The sequence below is a fragment of the Oncorhynchus masou genome, chromosome 22 (genome assembly GCF_036934945.1).
Source record: "Oncorhynchus masou masou isolate Uvic2021 chromosome 22, UVic_Omas_1.1, whole genome shotgun sequence".
In the NCBI taxonomy this organism is placed as follows: Eukaryota; Metazoa; Chordata; class Actinopteri; order Salmoniformes; family Salmonidae; genus Oncorhynchus; species Oncorhynchus masou.
Window position 1 is genome coordinate 48954933 of NC_088233.1, and position 15759 is coordinate 48970691.

At 40.3% G+C, this 15759-nt stretch overlaps 1 protein-coding gene across 2 annotated transcripts; it reads left to right on the top strand.

The window, feature by feature from the left end:
- Positions 1 to 862: 862 nt before the first annotated feature.
- On the top strand, positions 863 to 15558 carry LOC135509632 (hyaluronan and proteoglycan link protein 3-like). Of its 2 annotated transcripts, none has more exons than XM_064930436.1 (5): positions 863 to 1002; positions 9416 to 9574; positions 12094 to 12474; positions 13905 to 14207; positions 14398 to 15558. In XM_064930436.1, exons 2-5 carry the CDS (start codon positions 9448 to 9450, stop codon positions 14673 to 14675), a joined length of 1089 nt encoding a protein of 362 aa, XP_064786508.1. In that variant the 5' UTR covers positions 863 to 1002; positions 9416 to 9447; the 3' UTR covers positions 14676 to 15558. The 2 variants fall into 2 exon arrangements, with proteins under 2 accessions (XP_064786508.1, XP_064786509.1); XM_064930437.1 differs by lacking the exon at positions 863 to 1002 and adding an exon at positions 7899 to 8108.
- Positions 15559 to 15759: the final 201 nt, after the last annotated feature.

Consider the following 15759-nt stretch of genomic DNA (forward strand, 5'->3'; position numbering starts at 1 on the left):
AGGAAAACATCTCACATCTGCGCTATGATAACTTCTATACTTCGCTCAGCTATTTACAGTGGAAAACACATTTCAGAGGTTTCTGAGGAGAACTGGAATTGTCTCTGTTTTCCACCACTGCTGGTATTATTTCAGCCTTCCACAGAAATATGAGCCCACGTGACAATATTGACAGTGCCATTCAAGGTCGAGGCAAAATATGAGTCAAAGAATATGCTTCACATACAGGATTTAGCTAACGACTTCATTTTCAGAGATAATACCCATAAACCAAAGCCTCATTGAGAATCTTGAACATGTGAATACAGATCGCTCATTCATATTTGTCAGGATTTGCATAGGCCTAAAATCTATTTATTCTACTCTGGAAGTTGAGTTAATTCATTTAGGAAATGATTTGTGGCATAGGCATATTGTTTCAAACTGATAAAACAAACTTGGTTAATTTCAAGGGATTACATATTTCATATGAACATTAAAGTATGTGGATATGAGAAACATATCCTCATTGAGGTTGCCCATGTGTTTAAAAAGAATATGGGAAAACCATAAACTATTGGATGCGTATCTGCTCTTTGGGGTTTTAGGCTGGATATCTGTAAAACACTTTGACAGCTGCTGATGTAAAAAGGCTATGTAAAATACATTTGATTGATTTATTAATTATTGGATTAAAAATGGCATTAAATGCACCTATAAATGATGGTGGGCTAGTAAAGGGAATATTGAAAATATCAATAAGTACATTGTTGTGATATATCCCTATGTAATGCAATAGTAAACGTAATGCAGCTTTTATGCCCGTTTTTGTTGTTGTTGTTGCGATCGATGAGGTCACTTTCCTCTCAATGCGTCGCAACTCGTGTTCTCCCTGAAAATCGCAATGGGATGAATTGCCCCGACAGACAGCGTAACTGTCTCACAAAGTAACACAAGGGGAACATTAATTGACACAACGTTGTCCATTTTCTGGCCGGAGAACAACGTACATCTTTACAATCTGTAAGTAAGTCTTCTTTTTACGACCTTAATTCGAGTTAAACTAAAATCTTTTGAGTGATGCCAAATAGATACTTGAATAATGTATAGCTTTAAATTAGCCTACTTTGCCACCACAACTTGAAAGTGATAACCAATAAAATTAGATGGACAATTAGATAATAAATACTTGTTAGAGAGAATAAGACAACTAAGCTACGGGAAAGTAAGTTTTTGATTTCCCATTGGTTCTGGTAAAGAAACCATACGCTTCCTGACTGGTAAAACTGATTTTTTTTTAAGTAACACAAGGAAAAATATCGTCTGTTCTGTAAACATACATTTTTGGTGGGTTGCAGAGAGGTTCTGAGAAAGGTTCCTTGAAAGTTTTCCTGGGAGGATTTTATTGACTTTCTGAGAATAGAAATGATTAAATAATTAAATAACGTTCTGACAACATTCTCTAAATGATAATGTTTTGAACGAAATGTAAAGGTTATTTGGAGATTATTTTTTAGAACTTCCTTAACTTTCACTGAATGTTTCAATTATACTTTTAATAACACTACTAGCTTATTACATATTTTGAACTCCAAACACAGATAGGACACATGGAAATACATTTTATTGTGGCAAGGTGTCAATGAGATTCAAACCCATGATCTTCTGTTGTCTATTCATTGAATTATTCCACTGCGCCACCATGGTGCCATGTGTTTTTTTACTCATACAAAGCGGCTAATTTTAGTCTATTCAAACAGACCCCATTTCAAAGGAAACAGGCACTCATTAAGATTAGGTGTGGCCAATAATTGGGCACGGCCAACACACTTGAACACACTTACCAAGATAGAGGCTCGAGAGAGCTTGGTTGACACCGAGACTGGATTGCGGATGTTTTTAAATAACATTCACAGAATGTTCTTTAAATATTACTCTTTTCTTGTGGTTTTATGGAAAGTTGTCTTAATGTTCTTAGAACATGACTTTAAATAGAACCATGAGGAAACCTGCAGAAAACGTTATGCTGAAGTACTGAAATTCCCATAGAGGAATGTTGTTTCTTAATGTTCTCTGAACTATTTCAGAACATTCCCAATACCAAACCAGCTGGAGAACGTTCCTAGACCATTACCAACACTTTTAGCAAACGTTTTATGAGATACCAAGGAAATAAAACTTTGTCAAGTTCCTTAAAATGTTCTGAGAACGTTCCAAAGCCAAGCAACTATCCTGCACCAATCCCAGAAAGTTGTGGGAAGGTTGTATGCAAAATAACAATAGGGAAACCATGCTCTCACCAAGCTCTAAAAAACACATGGTTCTCAGAACGTTATGTGCTGGCTGGGTTGCAATCAGAAAACTTTGTGTATAAATGTAAAATACTGAAAATAAGTATGAAAATATATTCACATTTGTGTGCCAAAATGAATCCACATGAAAAATTGTTTGGATCAGAATGCAAATTATGGGGCCCCAGGGGAGTCAATGCAGAAATGGAAAAAAAGCTTATTCCATATTAAATGAACACCCACACATCTGTGTCATGGTTAAAAATATATATATATCCCATGTATATCCCAGGACTGTCAGCCCTGGACAGTCCTGCATGTATCTCAGCCCCCTTTCAGGTGTCCCAACTTTTCTTTCTTGTCACGTTCGTTGTATGAAGGAGACCAAGGCACCACGTGGTATGCGTATATTCTCTTTTATTAGACAAATGAACACTAAACAAACAAACAAACAAACAAACAAACAAACAAACAAACAAACAAACAAACAAACAAACAAACAAACAAACAAACAAACAAACAAACAAACAAACAAAATAAATAAATAAATAAGTGCTGACAGGTAACTACACATAGACAATAACCCACAAATACCTCAGGAAAATGGCTACCTAAATATGGTCCCCAATTAGAGACAATGATAAACAGCTGCCTCTGATTGGGAACCACATCAGGCCACCATAGACCGACATATACCTAGACTTACAAAAAACCCTAGATATACAAATAAAAACAGACATACAAAAACCCCTAGACAATACAAAAACTAACATACCCACCCTAGTCACACCCTGACTTAACCAAAATAATAAAGAAAACAAAGATAGCTAAGGTCAAGGCGTGATATTTCTACAAAAAAGGTCCTTTTGTCAGCAAGACAAAATCAATTAATTCAGGCAATAAGTCAAATTTCATTACACTTTTTTTGGTGTCTCTTTCCATTCATCAAATGGCGTGAGTGCACAATGCACTTTTGGATGCTGGAATTATTTGGGGGTGGATGAACATGCACAGGAAGTGATTTGTTTGACAAGAATAAGATGAAAACATCATGATTGGTTATGTTCATGCAAAATTATGTCTTTTACATGTCTTTACAACAATAGAAACCCCAGAATGTCACGGTAGGCCCTGGAACTTGGGCAGAAAAAGTTAACATCAATCCACTGAGGTAAAAACGGCGCTGTCATAGTTGAATTCAATAAGAGAAAAGATGTGAAATGGAGAGTTGAAAATAAATAGAAGGAGGGCCAGAACAGTAGCATAATGCTTGGGAGGTAAAATAGGATAATAGCAGTGCTGGCTATGTTATGTGTGATGATTGTGAGATGTTATACAGATTCTACAGTCACAATACTGACTTAAAAATGGCAAGCCTACTGTTCAGATGGGTTAAGTTGAATAGTAACCTGAAATCTGAACACTTACTGTAAGTCTATAACCTCTCACATAGCCAGTGGCGATTTTAGCATGTAAATCTTGGTGGTGCGGTTTCCAACTTATTGTGTAATGTTTATGGCCAAAGGCCGATGAGCACTGATACGTTTTATCTATAATTTCCATTCCTATAACAAGGATTGAAAAGGATTTGCCAGTAGGTTGTCGACTTGATTCATGATGATGACTGCTAGCTTGCTAGCTAAGATTTTGAAATTATGATGTTGACATGATCAGTCCAATCAAAGCTACGGTAAATATATCCTGATTTTACATAATTTTATCTGTGGTCAATGACCTTGAGCAATCATGCAAAACGGGCAAAAAATTGTGGGAAATATACAGTACCAGTCAAAAGTTTGGACACACCTACTCATTCAAGGGTTTTTCTTTATTTTTACTATTTTATATGTTGTGAAGACATCAGTGTTAACAAAAAAAGTGTTAAACAAATCAAAATATATTTTAGATTCTTCAAAGTAGCCACCCTTTGCTATGATGACATCTTTTCACACTCTTGGCATTCTCTCAATCAGTTTCATGAGGTAGTCACCTAGAATGCCATTTTCTTGTGTTCTCTAAACCCTTTAAGTCATTATTGGGCCTTATGTACCAATTATTTATGGAGATATGGCCATGTGAATCCTGTCCAATATGGCCCCATGGAGATGGTTGGCAACCAGTTCGGGGTAATATTCAAATCAAATCAGATTTTATTTGTCACATGCGCTGAATACAACGTGAAATACTTACTTACTTACAAGTCCTTAACCAACAATGCAGAAGGGCAGTGCAGTTAAAATGTTATTTACATTTTGATGAGATTTCCACACTATCAAAGTTGAAATAACACTGAAATTGTGAAAATTATGATAATACCCTTTTTATATAAGAGCTGTTTGAAAGAAATGCCTTGAATGACAATAGATCTGTTATTTGCATTTATAAACCGGGTTGTTCAAGCCCTGAATGCTGATTGGCTGGAATAGACCGTATATAATGGGTATGACAGTTTGTATTTATTTATGTCTATTTCTGTTAGTAATCAGTTTATAATAGCAATAAGGAAACTCAGAGGTTTGTGGTATATGGCCAATATACCACGGCTAAGAGCTGTGTCCAGGCACTCTGCGTTGCATAGTGCATAAGAACAGCCCTTAGCCATGGTATATTGGCCATGTACCATACCTCCTCGGGCCTTATTGCTTAAATATCCTCCTACATTGCTGTTGGCCCCTCATTGTTTGCAGCATGCAGAGTTAAGATACCAAAGACCAAACATTTCTCACTTTAAAGCAATGAGAAAAAGCAAGATCAGTTGGCTGCAAGGCAGCAAATGTTTCTTTGCACTGTTCTTTCCATCCAACAATAACGATTTTAATTTTTTACCTTTATTTTACTAGGCAAGTCAGTTAAGAACAAATTCTTATTTTCAACGATGGCCTAGGAACAGCCTGTTCAGGGGCAGAACGGCAGATTTTGTACCTTGTCAGCTCAGGGATTTGAACTTGCAACCTTTCGGTGACTAGTCCAATGCTCTAACCACTAGGCTACACTGCCGCCCATGATGTCTCATTTGGTCAGAGAAATTCAATCCATGGGCATATGAGCACACTTCGCATTGGACTGCATTGCAAATCAGGCTATGTATAGATACACATGTGGATTTACCAGCAGCTTGATCCTCCATCCACCCATCTTTCACCCGACAGTGGCAGTAACCATTCAAGAAGTAAGTGTCTTGAGCAGTGTTTTCCCAAACTCGGCCCTAGGGGCCCCAAGTGTTGCACGTTTTGGTTTTTGCCCAAACACTACAGAGCTGATTCAAATGATCAAAGCTTGATGATTAGTTGATTAGTTGAATCAGTTGTCCAGTGCTAGGGTAAAGACCAAAACGGGCCCCCTGTTGGTTCCGAGGACCGTGTTAGGGAAACCCTGGTCTAGAGACAGTTATTCATCCATATACAGTGCCTTGCGAAAGTATTCGGCCCCCTTGAACTTTGCGACCTTTTGCCACATTTCAGGCTTCAAACATAAAGATATAAAACTGTATTTTTTTGTGAAGAATCAACAACAAGTGGGACACAATCATGAAGTGGAATGACATTTATTGGATATTTCAAACTTTTTTAACAAATCAAAAACTTGAATCTTATTTTGAATGAATGATGCCCGACTAAAAGTTCTACTCTACTCAATGCAAACTGTGGCTTGGAAACAAGCCAGGTGAAATGTCACATCATTAGCTGATTCTTATGTATGTATACCAAAAATAAAATGTCAATAGAAAACAGCTTAAACAAACGCAAATGCGGCTACTTTGCTCTTATTCTGGCTGCAGTGTTTGATGTGACTGTGTTAGCCAAAGTTGACTAGCTAGCAAGCTAGAGATTAGAACTTTACCAGCCATCATGGCAACGGAATATTTAGAACGAACGACTGGGCTGTGTCTCCTATATTTAGGAGAAAAAGACTTCACAACTGGATTGCGTCTCTGGCAACCTAATCTACAGAATGAACAACCAGCCACCTTGGGTAGCAACCCTAGATTTGTGTTTGGACTATATCTCATGGAAGGATGAAATAGTATGAGTAAATTCATCAAAATAAAGTTTTTACTGAAATTTTCAATCATTATTTGAATCTGTTGGTAACCCGTTGTATAAAATAGATAATAGATAAGTGTTTGGGGGATATATTGGCTTTGAGGGCATTATCATTTAAGAAAACAACTATGCCATCATTATGATGTCAAATTTATTTTAGAAAGATGACTATGTTGCTATTAGCTAGCCAAGTTCGTCCAAATAGCTAGCAATGCTAATGTTAACTAGCTAAAATTGAAGAGGCCTATAGTATGCCCTGTAGATAATAATGGTTTACTGCACTGAATAGACAGTAGACAGGGTATAGGCCAGAATGATCCACCCTGCAAACAGGCTGTTCTGGGACCTGTCTGCATCTTCTGGTGACCTATTGAAAACAGCAAAACAATAATATAGCAAATTAGGATGCATGATGTATTTTGACAAAACAGAGTAGTCTACTTTCAGGGTTCAGCTCCAACTGACAGGTTGAAAACCATGTGACTTTGTTTTTTCCTAAGGGTTAAGGGGGTGGGTTTTAGACTTCAATCAGCCAATCAGTACTGTATATGTAAATATAAAATCTAATTTGTATCCCCACGCCCACACTGTCGGACTGAGCAAGGAGGCCCAGGGATATAAATTATTAAAAATATATATTTTGGGGTTATATTCAATAAATAAACACACACAATGATTGATTAGACGTTCAAGGATATATTACAAATAAAAACACTGCATGGGTTTTAAACCTCTGCGATGGCACTGTTGCTAAAAACACTTCTAAGACTTGTTCTAGCTGTGTGTAAAATTTGATACCTCACAAAGTCCACAATTCCCCTCAAATTTGACATGCTGCGTTCACGTGCTTCCTACTTCTTATTTTGGATGTTGGAAATACAACTTTGTTTCATTCATGTGCTTTTTGGTCGGAACAATATTCAACCAATAAGATTTGAACTAGCTTGATAAGCTAACTAACGTTGCTTATTGTAAAGTTAGCTAGTTTGCTTAACATTGACAATATGGTAAAACTAGCTACATTACCCATATTGTATTTGTCAAAAACCGACTTGTTGTCATCTGTTGGTTGAAAGGGTTTAAGGTCAGTGGTGAAACTCGGCAACTCGGACAAAAACATTTTCTCAGTGACCCCTTGTAATTCCGATTTGGAGAGTCATTCAAGTGAAACTTCCCGGCCCGACATAGGACATTACCGATAACTCTGATAGCACGTGAACAAAGCATTAGCTGCTGGACGAAACACGGACTGAACAATTCTAGTCTATATTTCGGTTTATTTTTATTCATTGCAATTTATTTGTCATTGGTACAACTGTGCAAAAAATACCTAAAATGTAATAAAGTAATTTTTAAGCAAATGTTCTGCTATTCTTAACATTTGGCCATGGTTTATGCCTTTGGGTTTTGGTTGGGAGCCTCCCCACTTGCCGCCAGAAATAATCATAATAATAATTGGGTTGTGGACAATGTTCCCTTTAAGCTGCGCCACAGTAGCCCGAGACTGCCGCGCAGAAATATCATCCCCCAGAGAGAAACACAAGATTGAACTTCATTCAACTTTCTAGCGCAGTGGTCACAACCGGTTGATCATGTTTACAGCATGAGCGGTCGTGAGTAGATGCGCTTGTTTTGAGAACAAAGCGAGAGCTGCATGTAGCCACATGTGCACATTTTGCTCATATCCTTTGCTAGTTGGTGAGTTAGTAGCCCAGTTATAGATCATTTGTAGTCAGCAATAGAAGTGATTGCTTCAAGAGGACATAACATATACGTTTGTAGACATCTTTGAAAAGTGAGTCAGATAAAGAGCTTTTTTGTGTCTTAAAGGGGCAGTGTTGTATTTTGAGATAAACAGGTTAATGTCGAAGCCCTGCATGTTTTTTTTTTCAAAAGTCTCATAGAATGTAAGCCTACATTTAACACCACACATTGGCTGCTACTGTTTGCTGGATGATAGAACAGCTATTTCCATGTTATAATGTTATGGGATGCATTTTCTCCATTGTTTTTTCGGTAGGCCACATGTTAAAGCTGTAACTTAAAGCGGATACAGCCTCAGTGTTCACAGTAAAACTGTAACTTAAAGCGGATACAGCCTCAGTGTTCACAGTAAAACTGTAACTTAAAGCGGATACAGCCTCAGTGTTCACAGTAAACACGTGCTGGAAGTTGCACAGAATTTTCACAACATTCAAGTTTACGCTCAGCAGACCTGAAATTTGCTCAGTGCCCAATTTTTTGGGGAGGGAACATTGGTTGTGGGTCCCCTGGAGGTCAATAATAAGCACTGACTAGCACTGGTGTGCAGAGTGAGACAGGCATGTGCAAATTCTATTTTCATATTGATGGAGAAAATAGGATTGTCATTGGGGGTGGATAGGAAAGAAAGGAAGATAGTTCAAGATTGGACCAAACACGTGTTCTGTAGAATAGCCTAATTCTAGCGGGCTAATAGATTTTGTCGATTGTAGGCTTAAATAATTCCTTTGGTGTATGGCTTTTATTTCAATGCATGTGTCAGATTTATCTGGCATAGTTTGCATTCACAGTCAGCTGTTTTATGATCCTCTTACTTTCACATTGATGTCGGTATTTCACATTGTTGTCGGTATTTGGAGTCGGCCTTGATAGTGTGTTTTATGCGTCTATTTCATGTTGCACTGTTCCCACAAATAGGCTAAATTAGTCAATGTAACCTATGTATGATGAGGTTGAGTAGTACATCATACACACACCATTCCACAAACCTTTAAACCTAATATTGAGATGATAAAGTCCGGGGGACATGTTTGTTTTTGCTGTTCTCCAAATAGCATTTGAACGTTTTGAAATGGTGTAGACGTACAGTAAGATGAGCTTCATCTAGTGGGTGTATATCCACACACCCTACTTTGCCTACACCCTACTTTGCCACACCCCACTTTGCCACACCCCATGTTTAGCTGAACTGACGCCGCAGCAGCCCCCCCCAAACTACTTCCCACGGCTATGGATTTGATAAGATAGGGAACAATTTAGTGGAATGTACCATGTTGGACCATCTAGTCCAGGTTGAGTCATTTCACCATTAAAACATGTACTGACATGAATCCTTTGCAGAGGAAGTCAGATCCCAGTGTTCCGCTGTAAGGATGTTGAGCCCCCTACACCCCCTATTGGTCGTCTGGATGTACATCCTGGTCTCCAACCACGCCTTCCCCGTATACAACAATGGCTTCTTCTACCATGACGTTATGGATGGCGATGGCAACGGAGAGAGTATGTAATACAGTATTTTCATAAATACACAAATAACCTGTTCACACTAATCCGAGCCAAGCTGTACTGGGCTGACCTGACGATGCATCCACCAACATTTTCTGAAACTGCTGGAAAAGAGAATGTGAAAAGAAAATACCAGTTTTAGCACAGTTTGGTTTGGATTGGCACGATAATGTTAAAAGGGTATAATGATCTTAAGTGGAGCCTCTTCATATATCGGATCAAAGACCATTCCATTGCGTGTGACAAGCCTGACCATGCCTAAGTTGTAGCAGACAACACACCACCTAGAGTGGTATTCATTTATACAATATGTGCTACACAGTATGTTTTGTCAGTACACATGCAAAACTGAGAGCAGGTTAGATTTTATAGACGCACCATTCCCAAGAGTTCCAAAAAGGGTCTGATTACCTGGGAAGACCCAAATACAGTAGCTTGCGAAAGTATTCACCCCCCTTTGCATTTTTCCTATTTTATTGCCTTACAATCTGGAATTAAAATAGATTTTCGGGGGGGTTGTATGATTTAATTTACACAACATGTCTACCACTTTGAAGATACAAAAACATTTTGTGGGGTGAAACAAACAAGAAATAAGACAACAAAAAAACTGAAAACTCGAGCGTGCATAACTATTCACCCCCCCCCCCCCCCCCCAAGTCAATACTTTGTAGAGACACCTTTTGCAGCAATTACAGCTGTAAGTCTCTTGGGGTATGTCTTTATAAGCTTGGCACATCGAGACACTGGGATTGTTGCCCATTCTTCAAGGCAAAACTGCTGCAGCTCCTTCAAGTTGGATGGGTTCTGCTGGTGTACAGCAATCTTTAAGTCATACCACATATTCTCAGTTGGATTTAGGTCTGGGCTTTGACTAGGCCATTCCAAGACATTTAAATGTTTCCCCTTAAACCACTCGAGTGTTGCTTTAGCAGTATGCTTAGGGTCATTGTCCTGCTGAAAGGTGAACCTCCATCCCAGTCTCAAATCTCTGGAAGACTGAAACAGGTTTCCCTTAAGAATTTCCCTGTATTTAGAGCCATCCATCATTCATTCAATTCTGACCAGTTTTCCAGTCCCTGCTGATGAAAAACATCCCCACAGCATAATGCATTATGTTCTCGGGGTGATGAGAGGTGTTGGGTTTGCGCCAGACATAGCGTTTTCCTTGATGGCCAAAAAGCTACATTTTAGTCTCATCTATCCAGAGTACCTTCTTCCATATGTTTGGGGAGTCTTCCACATGCCTTTTGTCGAACACCAAACGTGTTTGCGTATTATTTTCTTAAGCAATGCCTTTTTTCTTGCCACTCTTCAGTAAAGCCCAGCTCTGTGGAGTGTACAGCCTAAAGTGGTCCTATGGACAGATTCACCAATCTCCGCTGTGGAGCTTTGCAGCTCCTTCAGGGTTATCTTTGGTCTCTTTGTTGCCTCACTGATTAAGGCCCTCCTTGCCTGGTCCGTGTGTCTTGGTGGGCAGCCCTCTCTTGGCAGGTTTGTTGTGGTGCCATATTCTTTCAATTTTTAAAATAATGGATTTAATGGTGCTCCGTGGGATGTTCAAAGTTTGGGATATTTTTTTATAACCCAACCCTGATCTGTACTTCTCCACAACTTTGTCCCTGACCTGTTTGGAGAGCTCCTTTGTCTTCATGGTGCCGCTTGCTTGGTGGTGCCGCTTGCTTGGTGGTGCCGCTTGCTTGGTGGTGCCGCTTGCTTGGTGGTGCCGCTTGCTTGGTGGTGCCGCTTGCTTGATGGTGCCCCTTGCTTAGTGGTGTTGCAGACTCTGGGCCTTTTCAGAACAGGTGTGTATATATATATACTGAGATCATGTGACAGATCAGGGGCGGCAGGGTAGCCTAGTGGTTAGAGCATTGGGCTAGTAACCGAAAGGTTGCAAGTTTGAATCCCTGAGCTGACAAGGTACACATCTGTCGTTCTGCCCCTGAACAGGCAGTTAACCCACTGTTCCTAGGCTGTCATTGAAAATAAGAATTTGTTCTTAACTGACTTGCCTAGTAAAATAAAGGTAAAAAATTAAAGATCATGTGACACTTAGATTGCACACAGATGGACTTTATTGAACTAATTATGTGACTTCTGAAGATAATTGGTTGCACCAGATCTTATTTATGGGCTTCATAGCAAAGGGGGTGAATACATATGCACTCACCACTTTTTATTAATTTTTATTATTTTTATTTTTCAAACTTTTTTCTTCACTTCACCAATTTGATCTATTTTTGAACTATTTTGAGTATGTCCATTACATGAAATCCAAATAAAAATCCATTTAAATTACAGGTTGTAATGCAACAAAATAGGAAAAATGCCAAGGGGAGGTGAATACTTTTGCAAGGCACTGTACACTGAAGGCAGACCCAGGTTCTTACTTACTACAGGGGCTCTGGTTTGACCACTTTTCCTGAAAGTTCCTGGCTCCTATCCAGTATCTACTCTACTGCATAACTCTTATCTATCCTGTGTCCTGTCCTTGTCTGTTTCTTCTCCAGTCTACATTAAGAGCGTGCGTCTCCACGTGGAGTCCCCCCAGCCCTCGGTGTCAGCAGCCAGGGGCAGTAACATCACCCTGCCCTGTCACTACCGCTACGAGCCCGAGATCAACGGCCCCCGCCGGACCCGGGTCAAATGGTCTTGGCTACCCGCCAACGGAGCGGGTAAGACCGCCCACGAAACAGACGTGATGGTCGCCATGGGCAACCGTCACCGTAGCTACGGCAGCTTCCAGGGGCGTGTGCGCCTGCATCGGGCGACACCGGGGGACATGTCTTTGGTGATCAACGAGCTCCACCAGAACGACACGGGCCGCTACCGTTGTGAGATCATCGACGGGCTAGAAGACGAGAGCGTGACGGTGGAGCTGGTGCTGCGAGGTGTGTGTTTCTGTCTGTCTGTCTGTCAGCTCCCTCAGCTCTAAACAACAGAACACAGGGTTCACTCCGTTCAATCGAGGGATGTGACGAATGTAAAAATGTTCTTAACATTTAAACAGCCATTTTTTAAAATAGTTTAAACATTTAAATTATAATATACAGTACGAGAATCTGAAATATATAATTTAATTTAATTGTTTTAACACTTTTTTGGTTACTACATGATTCCGTTTGTTATTTCATAGTTTTATTTCACTATTATTCTACAATGTAGAAAATTGTAAAATTAAGAAAAACCCTTGAATGAGTAGGTTTTGACTGGTATTGGATATATTTTTTAAAACATGTGAATTCACAATAATGGTCCTGCATATGACCACTAGGGGGCAATGTAGTTCAATATACCTCATTCATGGCTACCAGACAGCACTTCCTGCTGTCCCTCACACACTCAGCAAGGATGGTAGTTAATTACGTTTTTAGGCTCTCTGCTGTGTATCAGTAGTCAGTACATGGGACTTCATATCCCACTTCTCGTCAACGTGATGGCTCATTGCAGTGATGTATGACAGCGTGTTCATAGGCGTCCAACAATTTGTTGTTAATGCCATGTATAGGGTGACATTGAGAGCTTGAGCTGTGTACTTGCAGAGCAATCATGGTACAATTTCTCCCTCCGGGCTGTCAATGTTTTTCAACATGGCATCTATATGCCATCGGGGCATTGAAGTGGACATCCTCTACCATTGACAATGGCTGCATATCAACTGCAATCATTTCTGTAATCAGCGCTTTTCACTCCATCCTTTATTGCACTTCTTTCCTGTGAAGAGCAATGACTTGGGTCTCACGGTGCCTCCCCTTTCAGATGGTTCAGCATTGCACCTGAGCTTCCACTGTGGCTTAAATCCACCTCACAAAGTTTGCATTTCACCAGCTTCTCATTGGACTTCTCAAAGTATTGCCACGCAGGATTTCGCTGCTGTCGCGTCCCTGTCTCACTCTGCCATTTTCCCAACTGTTAACAATGATGGGAGTGTGGAGCGCTTTATATCCGTGGCAAATCATTTGAAATATGCATATTTCTTACTAACCTTACGGCATTGCTGCATTAGGTATTCGTTGAATTGAAATGTTTCCCTTTAAGATGATGATCGGGAACCTTTTAGTGGTAGTTTTGTGATAACTGCACTGTGTTAAAAAAATAAATAATAGGTTAGTTAGTTTCTCTAAACGGTAACGATCCCAATTTTGTTGAAACGCTTAAACGTTCACATCCCTAGTTCCAGCTATGGTCTATTTATTAAATTACCTTCAACCTATTGTCCTTACGAGTGTCATGAATGGCATTTTTCACTGAAAAGGACAGTTGCTGGATCCTATAGCACTTTAACCCCTCCAGCAAATGTCTCACTTTATCCCTGTTATAGGAGTGGTATTTCCCTACCATTCCAAGATGGGACGCTACCATTTCAACTTCCTGGGGGCCCAGCGTGCGTGTGAGGAGCAGGACTCAACCCTGGCCACCTTTGAGCAGCTCTTTGCCGCCTGGGATGAGGGGCTAGACTGGTGCAACGCCGGCTGGTTAGCTGACGGGACGGCTCAGTACCCAATCACCACGCCGCGGGAGGCCTGTGGGGGCGTGGACTTAGCCTCCGGTCTCCGTAGTTATGGACAACGCCACCGCCACCTCCACCGCTTTGACGCCTTCTGTTTCTCAGCCGCCCCCAAGGGTCAGTGTGCGTGTCGCTCTCCATAAAACATCTCGCCTCGGACACAAAACACATGCAAAACACTTCCGCAAACAATAAGTGTAACAGGAGAAATGTGAATGATTGGAATTGTCAATCTTGTTTTCATCTGTCTTCTCCTTCGACGTGCTCAGAACTTACTAGACTCTCCTGTCTCTCTTTTCCATCATAGGGACAGTTTACTTCCTGAAAGGTCCCCGTAAGCTCAACTTCACCGAAGCGGTGGTGGCGTGCACCACAGACGGCGGTCTCATCGCAAAGGTGGGCCAGCTCTATGCCGCCTGGCGGTTCATGGGATTGGACCGCTGCGACGCAGGCTGGTTGGCTGATGGGAGCATCCGTTACCCCATTGCAAAGGCCCGCCCTAACTGCGGCCCTTCAGAACCGGGGGTGCGGAATTTGGGATTTCCCCCTCTGCATCAGAAATACAGTGTCTACTGCAATCGGTAAACCTCCCCTCAACTTCCACTCAACAAAAACCAGAGGACAATAATAGTAAAGAGCACAACTACAGTACAACAGAAAGCACATACAAATTCCCCATTCATCACAAACGGTGCACTGTTACACAACCCTTGCCTGGATGCTAGTTAGCATTAGCCAGTTCTGCTATCACAGTGTCCACTTTATAGTCCTAGTGAACTGTCGACATCTCCGCATACTGTACATAATATCAGTCATACCGCCACTCCCCACTGAGACGCCAACCAGAACGGATACACAAACGGACTATTTAGTGTTGTATTGCCAGGTTTGTGTCACAGTAAAGGGTCGTTACATTTCAGACTCTGGGAAGGTATTCAACCACTGCAAGGCCCGCCGCCCTCATAATGCTTTGCCAGTGATTTTGTTGTCCAACCAAGCTTTTTCCCTTGGTGTTTTGTTGAACTGTATGTAGCTATCTCATTGTTCCTGCAGCACTTTCAGTTCAATGTATGTAATTCATAGTTTTAGGCACATTTCTGTTTTTCTGGATTATCCTTATATGTTAAAATGTTTTTCCATGTCTTGTTTTGTATAAGAATTGAAATGGAATGATGCATTTGATGACGATGGGGGATGGTATTTAGACTATGTAATGATGGAAGGTGTTTTGACAGTATCTTATGACCACCCCTTGTAGATAGCACGGTGTTGAAGTGTTCCATCCATATTATGCAACTTTAATCAAGTTATGTGACATTAATAACTTTTCTAACAAATGAATGATGTCCTCCCTTCTTTGACGTTATCACTTGCGTCGGCAGGATTGTGGGTTAAGTACCTGGGGCCACCCACACGCAAAATGTATTCATGCATGACTGTAAGGCTCTTGAGACAAAAGCGTCGACTAAATGGCATATATATTAAATGGAATAAAATCATGTTTGAGTTTACATCCCAATATTTCACTTTATATACATAACAGAAGACTGAAATATAACAAACACCAGATTTTCTGCAAGGTTTAAAAAAAAAAGAAGCTTATATCAGGTATGAAGGTAAGACTCAGAGGCAGACAACGTTGAATTAAGAACGGTTTAATAATCCAACA

Excerpts from the sequence above, each read along its gene's own strand:
- LOC135509632 (XM_064930436.1), top strand. The coding sequence starts at position 9,448 with ATGTTGAGCCCCCTACACCCCCTATTGGTCGTCTGGATGTACATCCTG. Across the intron at positions 9,575-12,093 it reads TGGCGATGGCAACGGAGAGA|TCTACATTAAGAGCGTGCGT; the intron begins GTATGTAATACA and ends TTTCTTCTCCAG. Across the intron at positions 12,475-13,904 it reads GGTGGAGCTGGTGCTGCGAG|GAGTGGTATTTCCCTACCAT; the intron begins GTGTGTGTTTCT and ends TCCCTGTTATAG.